The 15,154-nt window shown below is 39.0% G+C and overlaps 1 protein-coding gene across 1 annotated transcript in view; it reads left to right on the top strand.

Moving 5' to 3' along the window:
• Positions 1-12,082, top strand: part of LOC114612623 (solute carrier organic anion transporter family member 1A5) — a 39,746-nt gene extending 27,664 nt beyond the window's left edge. Inside the window, exons 10-15 of the mRNA XM_028757611.1 lie at positions 545-740; positions 3,328-3,493; positions 4,134-4,306; positions 8,014-8,078; positions 9,280-9,397; positions 11,402-12,082. Coding sequence (XP_028613444.1) covers positions 545-740; positions 3,328-3,493; positions 4,134-4,306; positions 8,014-8,078; positions 9,280-9,397; positions 11,402-11,639 — 956 coding nt within the window. The 3' untranslated portion in view covers positions 11,640-12,082. The remainder of the gene's footprint in view (positions 1-544; positions 741-3,327; positions 3,494-4,133; positions 4,307-8,013; positions 8,079-9,279; positions 9,398-11,401) is intronic.
• The last annotated feature ends 3,072 nt before the right edge of the window (positions 12,083-15,154 follow it).

Consider the following 15,154-nt stretch of genomic DNA (forward strand, 5'->3'; position numbering starts at 1 on the left):
TTCTTTCTTTCTTTCTTTCTTTCTCTTCCTCTCTCTCTCTTTCTTTTGTTCTTTCTTTCTTTTCTTCTTTCTTTCTTCCTTTATATATTTATGTTTCTTTTTTGAAAAAATATTTTTGAATGGAGAAAGAGAATTGCTGGACAACATCAACAATGTTCTATACTATGAGAAGCATGGCTCAGCAGCAACCTTCAAAAATCATCTAGAGTTGAGTCAAACGCCCAGTATACAAAGTAAAAAAAAAATATACATGAAGCATCTAATACCATAAACGTATGTGTGCACATGTGATTGTGTGTGTTGCTCATAAAGTGTTTATAACATGTTTGTAAATGTATTTATAGCAAATGATTATAATTGCTAACTGTGTTTTTAAAGTGAGGTTATGGAGCATTTGAGAACCTCTTTGTATATAATATGCAAGTGAGTAGGGTTTAAAATCATTTGTATATTAGAGCTCAATCATTTAAGTATTATGTATTATATAAATTGATAACATGTTTATTTTTCTGCTGTTTTATAAATATTTTACTTGCATTTACAGGTGTTTATAACTTACCTCCAATATGCATTGGGTATTTACTTATTGGCTTTATCATGAAGAAGTTCAAGATTACTGTTAAGAAGGCTGCATACATGGCATTCTGCCTATCCCTGTTTGAGTACCTTCTGTCTTTCTTTCACTTTATGATAACCTGTGATAATTTCCCAGTTGCTGGCTTAACTACCTCTTATGAAGGGTATGTTTTGGTTTGTTTGTTTGTTTTTACCAATGAACACTGTAGTATTTTCACAACTGCTAGTCCATTTTCTCCAAGGGTTATATATAATTGAATCATTTTTTTTTATAACTGAATGGCAGTGATCCATGGTTATCTTGTATTTTTCATCTACCCATCAATCCTATAGCATCCCCATACAAATTGTAAGTGTATAAAAAGGGTCTGGGGACTACCAGTGAGTAAGTTTATGATTCCACACACATATGGGTGATTTCTTAGTCTGCTTTAAAGTATAATAGAGAAAAATAAATCTGAAGCTTTTAGCCTAAGTTATTTATGTCTGTTGTACTCCCATAATGAGACAGCTTTAAAAGTAGTAAAGTGCTTGCTGTACAGGCAGGAAATCCCAATTTCAGGTCTCCACAACTCATGTAAAGCTTGACATGGTCAGGTATCTGCCTGGGGTCTGCCCTGGTCTTTTCAGGGATGGTACTGGGTTGGACACAGTGTTAAATGAAGGCCAGAAACTGACAATACTGGGGTTATTATCTTTTTTTAACTATTTATTTATTTATTTATTTATTTATTTATTTATTTATTTATTATATGTAAGTACACTGTAGCTGTCTTCAGACACCCCACAAGAGGGCATTGGATCTCATTGCAGATGGTTGTGAGCCACCATGTGGTTGCTGGGATTTGAACTCAGGACCTCTGGAAGAGCAGTCAGTGCTCTTAACCACTGAGCCATCTCACCAGCCCTTGGGGTTATTATCTTATTAGTTGTGCTTACATAAGCGCTGGTCTCTTACTCTGTAACTCTCTTACTATCTGTGCTGATAAGTACTGGTTTCCTTCCTCTCTGGCTCAAGGACCTCTCATTTGCCCAGCAAGAGGTTTGGAGCTCATTAACTCTTCCTGAACCAGAGAGAAAAGAAAGGAAAAGAAATAAAATCCCTTACAGGCATATATGCACAGGCACACATAGGCGCGCACACATGCGCATACACACACACACACACACACACACACACACACACACACACACACACACTTTGGTCAGGTCCACCCACTTGCCTCAGTCAACTGTACGAGTTTTTATGTATGCTTACACATAAACTTACACACATATGTATAGACAAACAGACCTATAAATATATACATTTGGTGCATTGGGCTGATGCTCAAACACCTCCCACATATATTTGGATAGAGAGATGGGTAGATAAGGGAGAGCTCTCCAAGCCAGCACTTTGTTTCTTTGCTCTGACCTTTTTATAGACCTAAGTTCTTAGAAAATTACCTCATAGATGAACTGTTATACAAAAGGGGAGTCACAGGAGGATTTTGATGTTAAGTTCAACACATTGTTTCATTATGTAAGCTCATTAAGTTCAAAGAAAGTTTCCCATGCTCTTGCTTTATTATAGTGTACACCCGTGGGTTCATCCATGGATCTGACCTAGAATGAATGTTTTTCTTTGATTATAAATTTGCCCCAAGTGTATTTCTCTTTTTAGTGTAATTGTGAAAGCTCACTGTATTCCTTACTATGTACCCCTTACTATTCTATGAGAAGGGGGCACATTTTATTCTTGATTCTAAATTTATTGTATCTTTCTGGCAAAACAACTAAAACCATTTCTTAAAACTTTCTTCCTAAAATTATTCATATCAAATCAGGTATTCTTTAAAATCATCAATTTATCTAAATATTATTAATTCATGAAAGTTCATCTTTATGTTGATCTGTAGGAAATTTGCTCAATAGGATGGATTAGTGTCCAGGAATCCTTAGGCTTTGTGACAGGAATGACATGTCAACAGTAAGAAGCAATTCTGTGATAAAGTCTCTTGGGACCTGCCTCTCAGGACCCACCCATAGAAGACCATGCGAAAAAACAGTGGGCCATCTCCAGAAAAGTCCCCTGGTAGCTTTTGCTTCTCTGAAATGGCTCCTCATGGATATCTGGAATCTCTGTGCTCCTCCTGTGATCTGAGTAACATAGTCAAAAAACTCTGATAGTTCATGGGCCTGCTTCTTGGGCTTTGGAACACTGGACAATGGGAGACTTTGTCTTAAACATGGTGGAAGTTTATCTTCTGATATCCAAATACACGTGAATGTACACATGTGCCTATGTGCCTACACACTCATACACACACACACACAACACACATACACATGAGAGAGAAGGGAGACAGAGAGAGAGAGAGAGAGAGATTAAAAGTAATATTTCTTACAAAACCTGTAAAAATTATGATTTAAATAATTTCAAACATAAAGTTATAAGAAATTGTATATTCATGTCTGATTTGAATCATGTGACCACTGCAAAAGACAACTTGTCTGCCAAGGATGTAGTATAGGGACTGCATGTTGATATTTGGATGTTTCTGTTTCTGCTCTGGGGGAAACACTAAATCTCCCTTTCTCTCTCTCTCTCTCTCTCTCTCTCTCTCTCTCTCTCTCTCTCCCTCTCTCTCTCTCCCCCCCCTTCCTGTGTATGTGTACGTATGCTTGCACATTCTGAGATAAAGAGGACAAAATAAAGTTCGTGAGTAGGTTTTTACGCATCTGTAACATTATTTCAAATAATTTCAGAATTCAGAACCCTCTACATCTGGAGAACAAGGTCCTTGCTGACTGCAACACAAGGTGTAGCTGCGTAACAAACACATGGGATCCAGTGTGTGGAGACAATGGCCTAGCATACATGTCAGCCTGCCTCGCGGGCTGTGAGAAGTCTGTTGGAACTGGAACCCACATGGTAAGAATCCTTTCAGTGGTAATTGGTAATTGTGTACTCCGTTAACATGTGCTATGATTTAAACCTATATCTGCTAGAAAGTACAAAGTAATCATGCTTAGCACAGATTAATACTTTTTTGGGACCAACTCAATTTATTCTGTATATGCAAACTAGATGTTATAATTTCTAGATATTACATAAATCCTTGACAGAGTCTGAACATTATTTTGTTATTTCAAAGCAGTTGAGATCATTGTTGAAGTTATCTGAATTAAAATGCTCTGGGTGGGTTAGAGAGATAGCTCTGGAGTAAAGAGCATTTGGTGCTCATTCAAAGGATATGTTTGGTTCCCAGCACCCACATGAGGCAGCTCACAACTCCAGTTCCAGGACATCGGTCACTTTCTTATGCCTCCCTCAGATATCCACACGTACCTGTTTGTATACACACAGATACAGAACCATATACATAGATTAACATTGAAGTTAAAGCTATAAATTACACTGGATAGAATCTGTTTTTGTTGTGATAATGTCCTAACTCAAAACTCTCCCAGCTGACTGCTTCACACTGTTTTTTCTCAGTTTCTCACTGAATTGCTCTGCCTGGCCTGAAACTAGCTCTGACAATTTGTTCAAATTTTATTTTATTTGACAGGTGTTTCAAAATTGCAGCTGCATTCGGTCATCAAGAAACTCATCTGCAGTCCTGGGGCTGTGTAACAAAGGCCCTGAGTGTGCTAACAAGTTGCAGTACTTCTTAATCATGTCAGTATTTCTCTGTTTCATCTACTCGATCACAGCCATACCTGGATACATGGTTCTTCTGAGGTAATAAGTAACTCATTTAATCATCTCTCTTTCCTTCTTTGTAGTGTGCTCATATGCAAGTGTATGATGTGACGTGTGTGTGTGTGTGTGCGTGCATTTGTATAAAAGTAACTTTCATTCACTAGATATAATTGTCTTCCTGAAGACTTACTGCTGAATAAACTCACACTTTCTAGTTGTTTGTAAACTCTGGCTGGCTTGTTCAGTTCAGCTGTTCTAGCTCAAAAGTCTCCCAGCTGACTGCTTCAAACTGGTTTTTCTCAGTTTCTCACTGAATTGCTCTGCTTGGCCTCAAACTAGCTCTGACAATTTGTTCAACTTCTGGCTCCTTTCTATTTTCTGCCTTATTCTGTCTTAACACGTGTCTAGCTTTTTCTCTCTGTAACCCATCTCTAGAAATCTGTCCTGGTAATACTGTCTTTTTTCTTTCTCTGTGCTGCTCTCTTAAGTCATCTCTCTTTCCCGTGCTGTTTTTGTGAGAGTTGGGTGTATCCTATCTCTGACTCATTCCGTCAAATCTTTCTCTGGTTTGTCACTTTGTCTGCTCTTCAATTAGATGTCACTTTCAAACATGGCTGCTTCCTTCTACAAACCAACATTACCATAAAGGTGTGTGCTAAGTGTGTGTTTGTACTCCAGCCAGAGGGATTAAGGATGTGTCATTCCAGCTGGATCACACAGACCTAGAAGGTCTTTGTGTATGATTTCTTGCCAGAGCAGCCATGTTGCTAAATTAAAATTCCAATGTGTGTGTGTGTGTGTGTGTGTGTGTGTGTGTGTGTATGCAGGCTCCCATGTGACACTACACTACAAACATTGGGAGGTCAGAAAGTTGGGGACTCAGTTCTCTCCTTTCATGTTGTTTTATAGGCAGGGTTTCTCTTATTATTTCTGCATCTGCCCTGTGTTTCCCTGTGTACTCCAACATACCTGGTCCTCAAGTTCCCAAGCAATTTTGCTGCTCCTCCGTTTTTGTTGTGGGAATGCTGAGATTATAGATGCATGACATTGAACTGGCCTTTTAATTTTAACATTTTGACATATATTCCTGGATTCTGTGGATGAAACTCAGGTCATCAAGCCTCTGTGGTAAGCACCTTTACCCACTAAGCAATGTACTGATGACATTTAGATTTTTTGGTAATTTATTAGACCTCTTTTTCCAAAAAAGGCCTTTAAAGTTATGGTGCCTAGAACTCCAATGTTCTAACATGCCTTTGTCAATACTTTTATACTAAGCACTGCTAAATTTAATGATAATTTCAAGTTTGCTGGCATTCTTCTTCTTGCTCTTTCCCGTTTTCACCCCTTATTAAGCCTATGAATGGACATCTCATTTTGACAGGTGGAGAGTAGTCGCCACTCAGCTAATTGACTGGCAGAGTGTGAAACACTTTGTGTAAAAGGACCAGGCTCTCTTGACATCCTGTGCTCATTCTGTCTTTAACAAGAAACATGAATCGAACAACAGATAATGAGGAGGTACTTGAACGCAATGAGAGATGTCCAATTCTAGCATAAACTGAGGAAATTGCAGAGCCAACTTTCAAAGTTTATTTTCTGAGCAGGTGTTCTTTCCAGTCTAGTGAACTTTACACCCACTGACAATGGGAAAACAGTTCAGCCTGCCTTTTTTTTTTTTTTGTCTCATTGGAATTCAGAAGCAAGTTGAGTTAATCATGATGGGTAACTCATTTATACATAAAATATTTGATCCTTGTAGAGTGGATCAAGTTTATCACTTCTCCCTTTCTCTGTGCTTTTCTGATTATTTGCCCACATTCTCTTTGCACCTCATTCTCCTCCTTTTCCAAATCTCTTTCTCTTTTCCTTCTCCATTGCTTTCCTCTTCTCCTCTCACACCTCTCTTCTCTTCTGTTCTCTTCTCTCCTCTCATTTCTTCCCTTCTCCTCTCCTTTCTTACCCCTTCCCCTCTGCCTCCAATTCTCTTCTCTTTCGTTCCCTCACCTTTGTTCTTCCTTTCCTCTGCTTTTACTCATCATACACACTCACTGGAATAGGCTACATATATGTCCTCACATATTTATTTTCCATTGTAAGATTTAATGTTCGTATATTTGCACAAATGTAGATTTGATATATGCCTTGTTTTAGTTCATATGTTCAAAGACAGATAACAGGCAAAGATTATTGCTAGTTCTTAAGATTTATTCATGCAAGTGTTGGACATTTGGCTGTGACTTCTATTACCTCATCATGTGCCAGGCAGATTCAGTTGATGTGGCTAAGTGATGTCTCTTTTCTTCTTACTATTCCAGATACCCCAGTTCCAAAGCTGCATGATTAGTTGATATGGGTGACTTTCCTCATAAAGGAGGAAGGCCATAGGTAAAGGGCGATGAGCACCTGAACTTCCCTGTTAGAACTTCCAAACATACTCTCAAGAGATGGTCTTATGTTTACCACATGCCTGTTTTCACTTCCATCCCTAACTCAGTTTCTCAATTATCTTACTTCTGATGTTTACTCTTCCACTGAGGGAAAAAAAAAACCGTGGCTCACTGATGTTTTAACGTATGATTATTTGAAATATTTTGTGTATACATGAGTGTGTGTGTGTTTGCTTGCATGGCACACTTTTGCATGCCATGCCATGAATGATGAAATGAGAAGACATCTCACAGGTAATGGTTCATCTTCCACCATGTTGGTTCTACACATTGAGTTCAGTTTGTCAGTCTCTATGCCAAGCAACTTTACCTACTGAGCCATCATGTAGGCCCTAACATAATAATTTCCTAATGTAACAAGGTTAAGGTGTATTCAAATTATTTTTTCTCACACTTCTTTGTTCATTCTTGCTGAATTTCAAGATTGCGATGTAAATTATGGATGATACAATATTACTGTTGACATGATAACATTAATTTTCTAGTCTATTGTGTTTTCTTCAACTATCTCATGGAATTACTTCCAAAAGTGAAATCCCAGCAATTACATATATTATGATTTTCTTATGCAAATGTGTATTTGGTGGGAAAAGACCACATTTTAATATAGCTTTTATATTCCTAATTTTTAAGAATTTTTTTAGTTTTTATCCTTACAGTTTTTTAGGATTTCACTTTGAATGAACTTCTCAAAACCACCTCAAATCTAATCTTGTAGGTAGCATAGGAAAGACAAATGTCTAAGTTTTTGACTCCATATAACAAAGTCATTTTCTAAAATGTCATAGACTACATGATTTTTGTTTATCTTTATGACTACCTTTACCATATCTTGAATTTTTATAAAATGTGTGTTTGCTTTTTTAACAACATGGCAACATGCCTAGCAAACAACTTAAGAGAAGAAAGATTTATTTGATTTGTGGTTTCAAAGGTTTTGAAACCATTATGACCATCCATTATGGTGGGTATGGCATGATGGTTGTCATGGAAACCAGGAAACTATTCATCTAGGTTAGCAGACAATTTCTAATTGTTAGAGATCTCAGCCCTTCTTTAGATTTGTGGAGGTCAGAGGACAGCTTTCAGAAATTCTTACTCTCCTTCTGTTTGAGAGTGGCAGAGGTAGAGCTGTATCAACATCACTTCAGGATAAAAAAGCTTAACCACTAGAATCAGAAACTACTACTGCCATTGGGAAGACGCTAGGGCAGATATAGATCTGCATGATGTAATTTTATGTATGTACATGTGTATGTATGTATGTATGTATGTATGTATGTATGTGTTTTTCAGGTGTATCAAGTCTGAAGAGAAGTCACTTGGAATTGGATTACATGCATTTTGCATAAGAGTATTTGGTATGAAGAATTTCCCTAACATATCAAATCAATATTAAATGCTTAGTAAATCAATTTGTTTTATATGAATAAGAAGATAGTAACTATCTTGTTAACCCAAAACACAACTCTCATCTTAAAGGGAATAAGGGTTTATTCTAGAATCATATGTGAGTGACCATTACTTGGGTCACAGATACAGGTCATCAAAATATCATGTTCCAACATGTGGGCAGTTTTGTGATGTTTGTAGCTAGAGAGCAAAGGAGTCCATGAACAAGGTATTTATTAAATATATCTGTGGGCACATCAGGTAGTTATATTACAGCAAAGCAAGGAGTTCTGTGCTGTAGGCTCAGATGCCATTTGATGGCATTCTTAGTGTTTGGGTTGGTGGAGACTATAGACCTCTTAAGTCAAGATCTTGAGGGGCAGAGGCAGGTGAATTTCTGAGTTCGAGGCCAGCCTGGTCTACAGAGTGAGTTCCAGGACAGCCAGGGCTACACAGAGAAACCCTGTCTCGAAAAACCAAAAAAAAAAAAAAAAAAAAAGATCTTTTCAAAGGCTTCATGTGATAGTCATCTGAATGAGATCAGACACAGGGGTGGGGCAATGCATATTTGCCAAAAGCGGTAGAGATAACTTGTCTCTCGATCTGCAATATCCCAAGTATCCACACTGAGGAAGTTTCATGACCTTGTGACATCTTTAACATAGGTATGCTATCCTCACTTTACACCGAACTTCAGTTTACAAGCCTTTGTGCTTAGAACTGGCTACGTGTAATCAGTCTGAGAATGAAGTAACTGCAGAAATGAAAAATGTTTTCCCTTGTCTTTAAGGAATTTACTTGAAGTTAATTACTCATTTAATCTTCTAGAAGAGTAAAAATAAAATGGGAAGTGAATGGTTATATTTGTTGGATGTACAGAAAATTAATAGAAGACATTTCAGAAAATAAATAATGTTCATGATTAGGAACTAAATGAATGATTTCTTTGAACCTTATACATAGTTTTCATTTTCTGTTATGTTTATATTAACATAATTTCTAAAACTAAGTTTAGAGTATATATATATGTATATATATTTACATATATATATAATTTCAATATATAGTCCAGTATATGTACATACATATGTAGTTCCAAATAAAATAACATATCCTTCTCTTTTCTTTCTTCCTGTCAATGAGCTGATTTTCTTTCTTTCCTCATTGCAGCTGGCATTCCTGCACCTATTTACTTTGGAGCTTTGATAGACAGGACCTGTTTACATTGGGGAACTCTGAAATGTGGTGAGCCAGGGGCCTGCAGGATGTATGATATAAACAGCTTCAGGTAAAGATATCTTTTGAGACCTAATCTTGTAGTGCATAAAATATCTCCATTCATGTTTAACATTCTCTTGAGTGACAAGATTTCATTTAAGCTTCACTTTCAGAATTGCACGCGGACAGTATAACACACATTTTAATATCTTCCCATTATTTTTAAAGTGCTTAATACATTTAAACTTCAGTGGGTTTCCTATCCTGACCCTTGGAATTTAGAAAAGGAACAGATGTTCTGCCCAGAGGCCCTGGAGCAGGACGGCAGAGCTGCATCTTGAGCCAAGCTATCATGGTGGAACACTAGAGGTAAACAAGACAGCAAGATAGAGACCTGGAACAAGGGCATACTATGTGAGAACAAATATCTCATTTCCTACAACCCCATATTTATAGACAGAGAGGAGGGACTCTGCCCTTCTGCAGCACTTAGGATGACTGAGTCCCAGGACATTCAGGAAGCATGGATTCTGGCATTCTAGGTCTTGGAAATTTCAGAGACCTCTCATGCTTGCAGCCTGAATAGATGAGAAACCCATGGGCTATCTTGAAACGAAACCTGCTATATACATTTTACTACTGGTGTCATCTCTGAGAACCTGTAGATGCCCCACTGTAGTTTTAGTATTTAGTGGCCTTGTGAATACGAATTGATTCAGTTGAGGGGTGACACAAACTCACTGAGAGTGTCGATAAAGCAGAGGATGGTGCCACACATAGAAATAACTTGAGCTGTTACCCTCAAGAACCAGGAAACCAGAGAGCTGGCCCTCTGAGATTCAGATGCATAAAGTTGTGTGTAGTGTCATGCTGCTGCTTGGGGTAAAATTATCTACATGGTGTTAATGGTAGAGGATGCATGGCTGCCTAGTATGAAGTAATGATAAAAAAGACATGGGAGTAGAGTGGGAGGACTTCGGTCTCATTACATGCTCCTTTATAAAGTACTGAACGCTTAAAGCCCAGCACACAGCACTCACACTCATAATGAAAACTAATCATCAGCTAAATCTTTCTGAAAACATACTCGTAGACACATCTAGAGATGTATTTCTATAATGACCACAAATCCATTCAGGATGGCAATGGAAACTAGCAATCATCAAAATTAAGGAAATACATTTAAACTTTTTTTTTTTCACCCTGCAAAATATTCTTCCATTTTATTCTGTTGAGCCATGACACAGGATTTTCTGAACAGTTTTGCAGTGCCCTTGCCATCTTATCAGGAAGGAGTACCACTGAGTGTTTCCCTCTTTGTGAGTTTTGCTCTCAGCTTGAACTCTGAAAATTCCAAAGGCTGCTCTTTTCTTTTTTTCTTTTTCTTTTTTTTATAGGATAATTTATTCATTTAGATTTCAGATGCCTTCCCCTTTCCCCATTTCCCTTCCCTAGAAACCTCCTATCCCATCCTCCCTCCTCCTTTTTGCTTTTATACCATTTTAATTACATGCAAACATTAAGGTCAGTTCTAGGTTGAGGAACTAGCAATACAATAGATGCGAATAGTCAAGGAACAAGCAAGGCAATAAACAAAGTTCCACGAACACTCCCGTGATCACTGTTTCTAAGGGTTTATCAGGATGACCAAAGTATCTGAGCCAACTTCCCTGTCCTAAAGTCATTTGCATGCCTGAAATCTACTTCCTTGTTCTAGCCTAATATTTAGATTTCTGCCTGAAATTACTTCTTTGTTCTAGCCTAATGTCAGATTCCTATCTGAAGCACACTTCTTTGTCCTTGGCCAATGTCATATTCCTGCCAAGCAGCCCACTTCCTTGTCCTTGGCCCATGTCAGATTCTTGTCAAGTAGTCCCATTTAAACTTTTATGGTGGATTTTTTGACATTAAAAACAATCATAATTAATAACTCAGCAAAGCAGATCACATAAAGTACATGGGAAAGATAACCACCTAATGTTTTTCTTTGAAGAATAAAGGGTTTGTAACAATATACAAAATTAGCTTTCACTAAACACGTTAAGATTTAATACAGATTAGTTCTTTTCAATAGGCGAATTTACCTAGTGTTGCCTGCAGCGCTGAGAGGATCAAGCTATCTTCCTGCATTCTTCATTCTAATACTTATGAGGAAATTTCAATTCCCTGGGGAAATCAACTCTTCAGAAATTGAACTTGCAGACACGACGCTCACAGTGAAGAAAAGCAAGTGTACAGATGTGCACAAAAGTCCAAAGATCGAGAATGGTCCTAAGATCGAGAATGACGGAGAACTAAAGACTAAGCTGTAATATGTTTTCTACTGTCCTGTGCTAGGTCATGAACAGAATGTATACTTGACTAGTTTTGAATCACAAGATGTACCATAGCAACTCTTTTCTTAAAGTAAATCAGGGCATGATGCAGTGTAAGATATTCTCAAAAGGCCACTGACTCATCCTCAGGCGGCCTCCTATGCTCAGTGTCCATTTTACTTATGTGTCCTCAGAACACATGGCTACTAACTTTCAAGATCAGCTTAGAGTCAAATCTCTAAAAGGGGACCAGCTAAGTGGCTCAGTAGAGAGGCATGCTCTCTACCAAGCCTGATAAGGTGGATTTGATCCTCGGGACCAACATGGTAGAAGGACAGAACCAACTACTCTTTCAGGTTGTCCTTTTCCCTCTATGTCTGCACTGTGGTGTACATATCCCACTCCAAACAAACAAACAAATAAAAAATTTAGAAAGTATTAAAGAATGATGTTTGCTACAAAACTTGGATAAATAAAATTCAAGATAATCATTAAAAACAAAATCAAGATGTGGTTTGAATGAGAAGTGTCTCTCCTAGGCTCAGGCAATAAGACATTTGGCTTCCTGTTGATGCTGCTTGGGGAGAATTAGGAGATACATGTTTTTTTTTTGGAGGAAGTGTATCACTTGGATGGCTTTGAGAATTAAAAGCCTCACTCTTCTTCCATCTCATTCTCTGTTGCATACTTTGGTTGAGGATATGAAAGCTCAGCTTCCGGCTCCAGTCACCATGCCCGCTGCCTGCTGTCATGCCTTCTTGCTGTGAGGGACTCAGTCCCTCTGGAATCATAAGCCAAATAGACACCGCTATAGGTGGCCTTGCGGTGTTTTTCCACAGCAGTAGAAAAGTAATTGATACAGAAGTCATGTTATTTTGTGGCTGATAAAGAACGTCAAGATTTTAAAGAACAACAGGGCTTTTTGTCTAGACTGCCAAGTGGGTACATGTTGATGATGAGGCAGAATTGGCTCCATCCCTTACCTGAGAATCATGGGAGAGCTGGCTTTGGGAATGTGAGATTAATAGAGGTGAACCTGGCCCTAGCCAGCTGCAGTACTCAGGAGAGCTGGCCCTGTATATTGTGGGTGAGCTGGCTCCGAGGATATGAGATTGGAAGATCTAGCCCTGCCACTTGTCTCTCCTGTGGGGGGGTATGGACAAGGGAGAAATACCCTGCTCTGTGCTTCTCACCATCTGTGGCAGGTTGGAGACCTGGTTCTGGGATCATGAGAGCAGGAGAGCTGTCACTGTCCCTTACCAGCTGCAGTACTTGGGAGCACAGGCCCTACGCAGGACAGTAGAGTTGATTCTGGGGTTGGGGTGTGGCTTGGGCAAGAGGAAGTTGGATTCTCGCCCTCCCCCACCCCCCACTCATCTGCTCTTTGGTGACATGAACAAGGGAGAGATGCTCCCCCCCCACCCCTTGCTACCTACAGCAGGCAGGAGAGCTGGCCCTGAGGTCATCCAAATTGAATAGCTGGCCTTGTCCTTCTTCACCTGCTGTGGCACTTAGGAGAGCAGGCCCAGCATCAGGGTAGAGCTGGTCCTGTTTGCAGTAAGTAGGCCCTGAAGTTGTAAGAGCAGGAGACAAATCCAGATACTTCTCAGGCCCAGATCCAGGGTTGTGAATTGGCCCACCCCGACATCTACACAATCAATGAACTGGAATGAATGAAGTGACTGGTCCTACATATCCAAAATCACAGGATCTCCATGATGCAGAGAAACAACTGTATATCTGAGATGAGTCTCAGTGAGGTTCCAGTATTGATTAAGTTACAGAAGCCAGAGGCCTACTAACCAGAGCAATGAACATTTGCAAATAAAAAGTGTGGATGAAATTAGACTATAGGGGCCCAATGTGACACACTACACCTTCCATAACAAGATTTTCTTTTATTCTTTGTTGAAGGAGAGGTTGCCAGAGTGGAGGGAGGGTACAAGGAGAGGAGGAGATGAGTAGGGTTGGGGTACATGATATGAAATTCACAAAGACTCAATAAAAAGTTAAAAAATAATGGTAAAAGAATCCCTAAATATGGGGAGGGTGAAGGAAGGAAAGGTGAGGGTGGATGTCAATATACTATGGTTATTTACGGACTGTTAAGTGGGAATAATCTACAGGCTAGGGTAGATTGAAGGAGGGTACAATCTCAACATTGTGGGAACCGGAACGTTTGTATGTGAGCTAGGTCGACAGCTTTCTGTTAATTAAACTGAAGCCAACCTATTTTCAAAGAAAGACAAGCTTATATTGTTCATGCTTCCAGAGGTCTCAGGCCATGAACAGTTAGGCCTGCTGTTTTGAGCCTGTGTCTATGCAGCACATTGGAGGAGAAACTCATAAGAAGAAAGCTGCTAGCCTCACATTGGCCTAGAAGTAAGTAGAGGGGCATTGGAGGACCCAGAAGCCTAGTAACTCTTCCAAGAGCTTATCATCATTGACCCAAATTCTCCCTCTAGACTCCCACCTCTTATTTATTTATTTATTTATTTATTTATTTATTTATTTATTTAAATCAAAGTGTAATTTTTACTCATTCACACAGGGGTTATAAACACAAAAAGACAGGACGTGGGGAAGGGGATGACACTAGAGCGTGTGTGTTCAAAGGGAATACAGATATCTTTCAGAACAGGGTATCGGCTGGACACCCACCTCTTAATGCTTCCACCACCTTCCAATGGCGTCTTGCTGAAGACTAAGATTTTTAACACAGGAGCCATTGGTGACTGTCCTAACCTAAACCCACAGTAAATAGAAAGTAGTGTAACTAAGGAGCTTTCTGCAGTTATCTTCAAGGTTGTTATGATTTACTGAATTAGTGTGTATTATAAAAGAAAATTTTGATGGGGGTGGAGAGATGGCTAAGAAGTTATGAGCATGTGCTGCTCTTGCTCAGGTCCTGAGTTTCATTCCCTGCCTCACACCAAGATTCTCACAACCACCTGTGACCTCAACTCTGGGTGGTCTGATGCTTCTTAACTTCCAAGTACCTGTGATCACATGCATATGTCTAGTGCCTGAGACTTACTCCTTAGGAAGGAGGTCATCTTCCATTCTAAGAACACATGTCTTTTCTTGATACTTCTTACTGGGGAAAGCAGTCCCAAAACAGGCACTGGTGTGTTTGGGGATTTCCTTGTGGTGTCCCTGAGATCTGGGAAGGTGAGGTATTATTCTGAGCTTTATATATAATAGCTAGAGACAATGTTTTCTTATTCAGATATGCTATAGATAGACACACTATAAACATGTGGTCTTCAAAAACCTCAAAGATCTACAAAAAATGGTGTCTGAAGATGTTCTATTAATAAAAGATCTTTTTGAACAATGAGCCAGGTCTCCTGGCAGCTCTACTGTTCTACTTCAGCAAAGATCATGAGCATTGAAGAATTTCCTTATGGTGTTTGCTTCAAATGTGTCAAGCTTCCCAGGCAGAAGGTCAAAAAGTCTTTCAAATTTCCTGCTTCATAGAAAAGTCTGTCAGATATCTTGGGCCAGAATGC

Source organism: Grammomys surdaster, unplaced genomic scaffold (genome assembly GCF_004785775.1).
Source record: "Grammomys surdaster isolate TR1022 unplaced genomic scaffold, NIH_TR_1.0 126176, whole genome shotgun sequence".
Taxonomy (NCBI): domain Eukaryota; kingdom Metazoa; phylum Chordata; class Mammalia; order Rodentia; family Muridae; genus Grammomys; species Grammomys surdaster.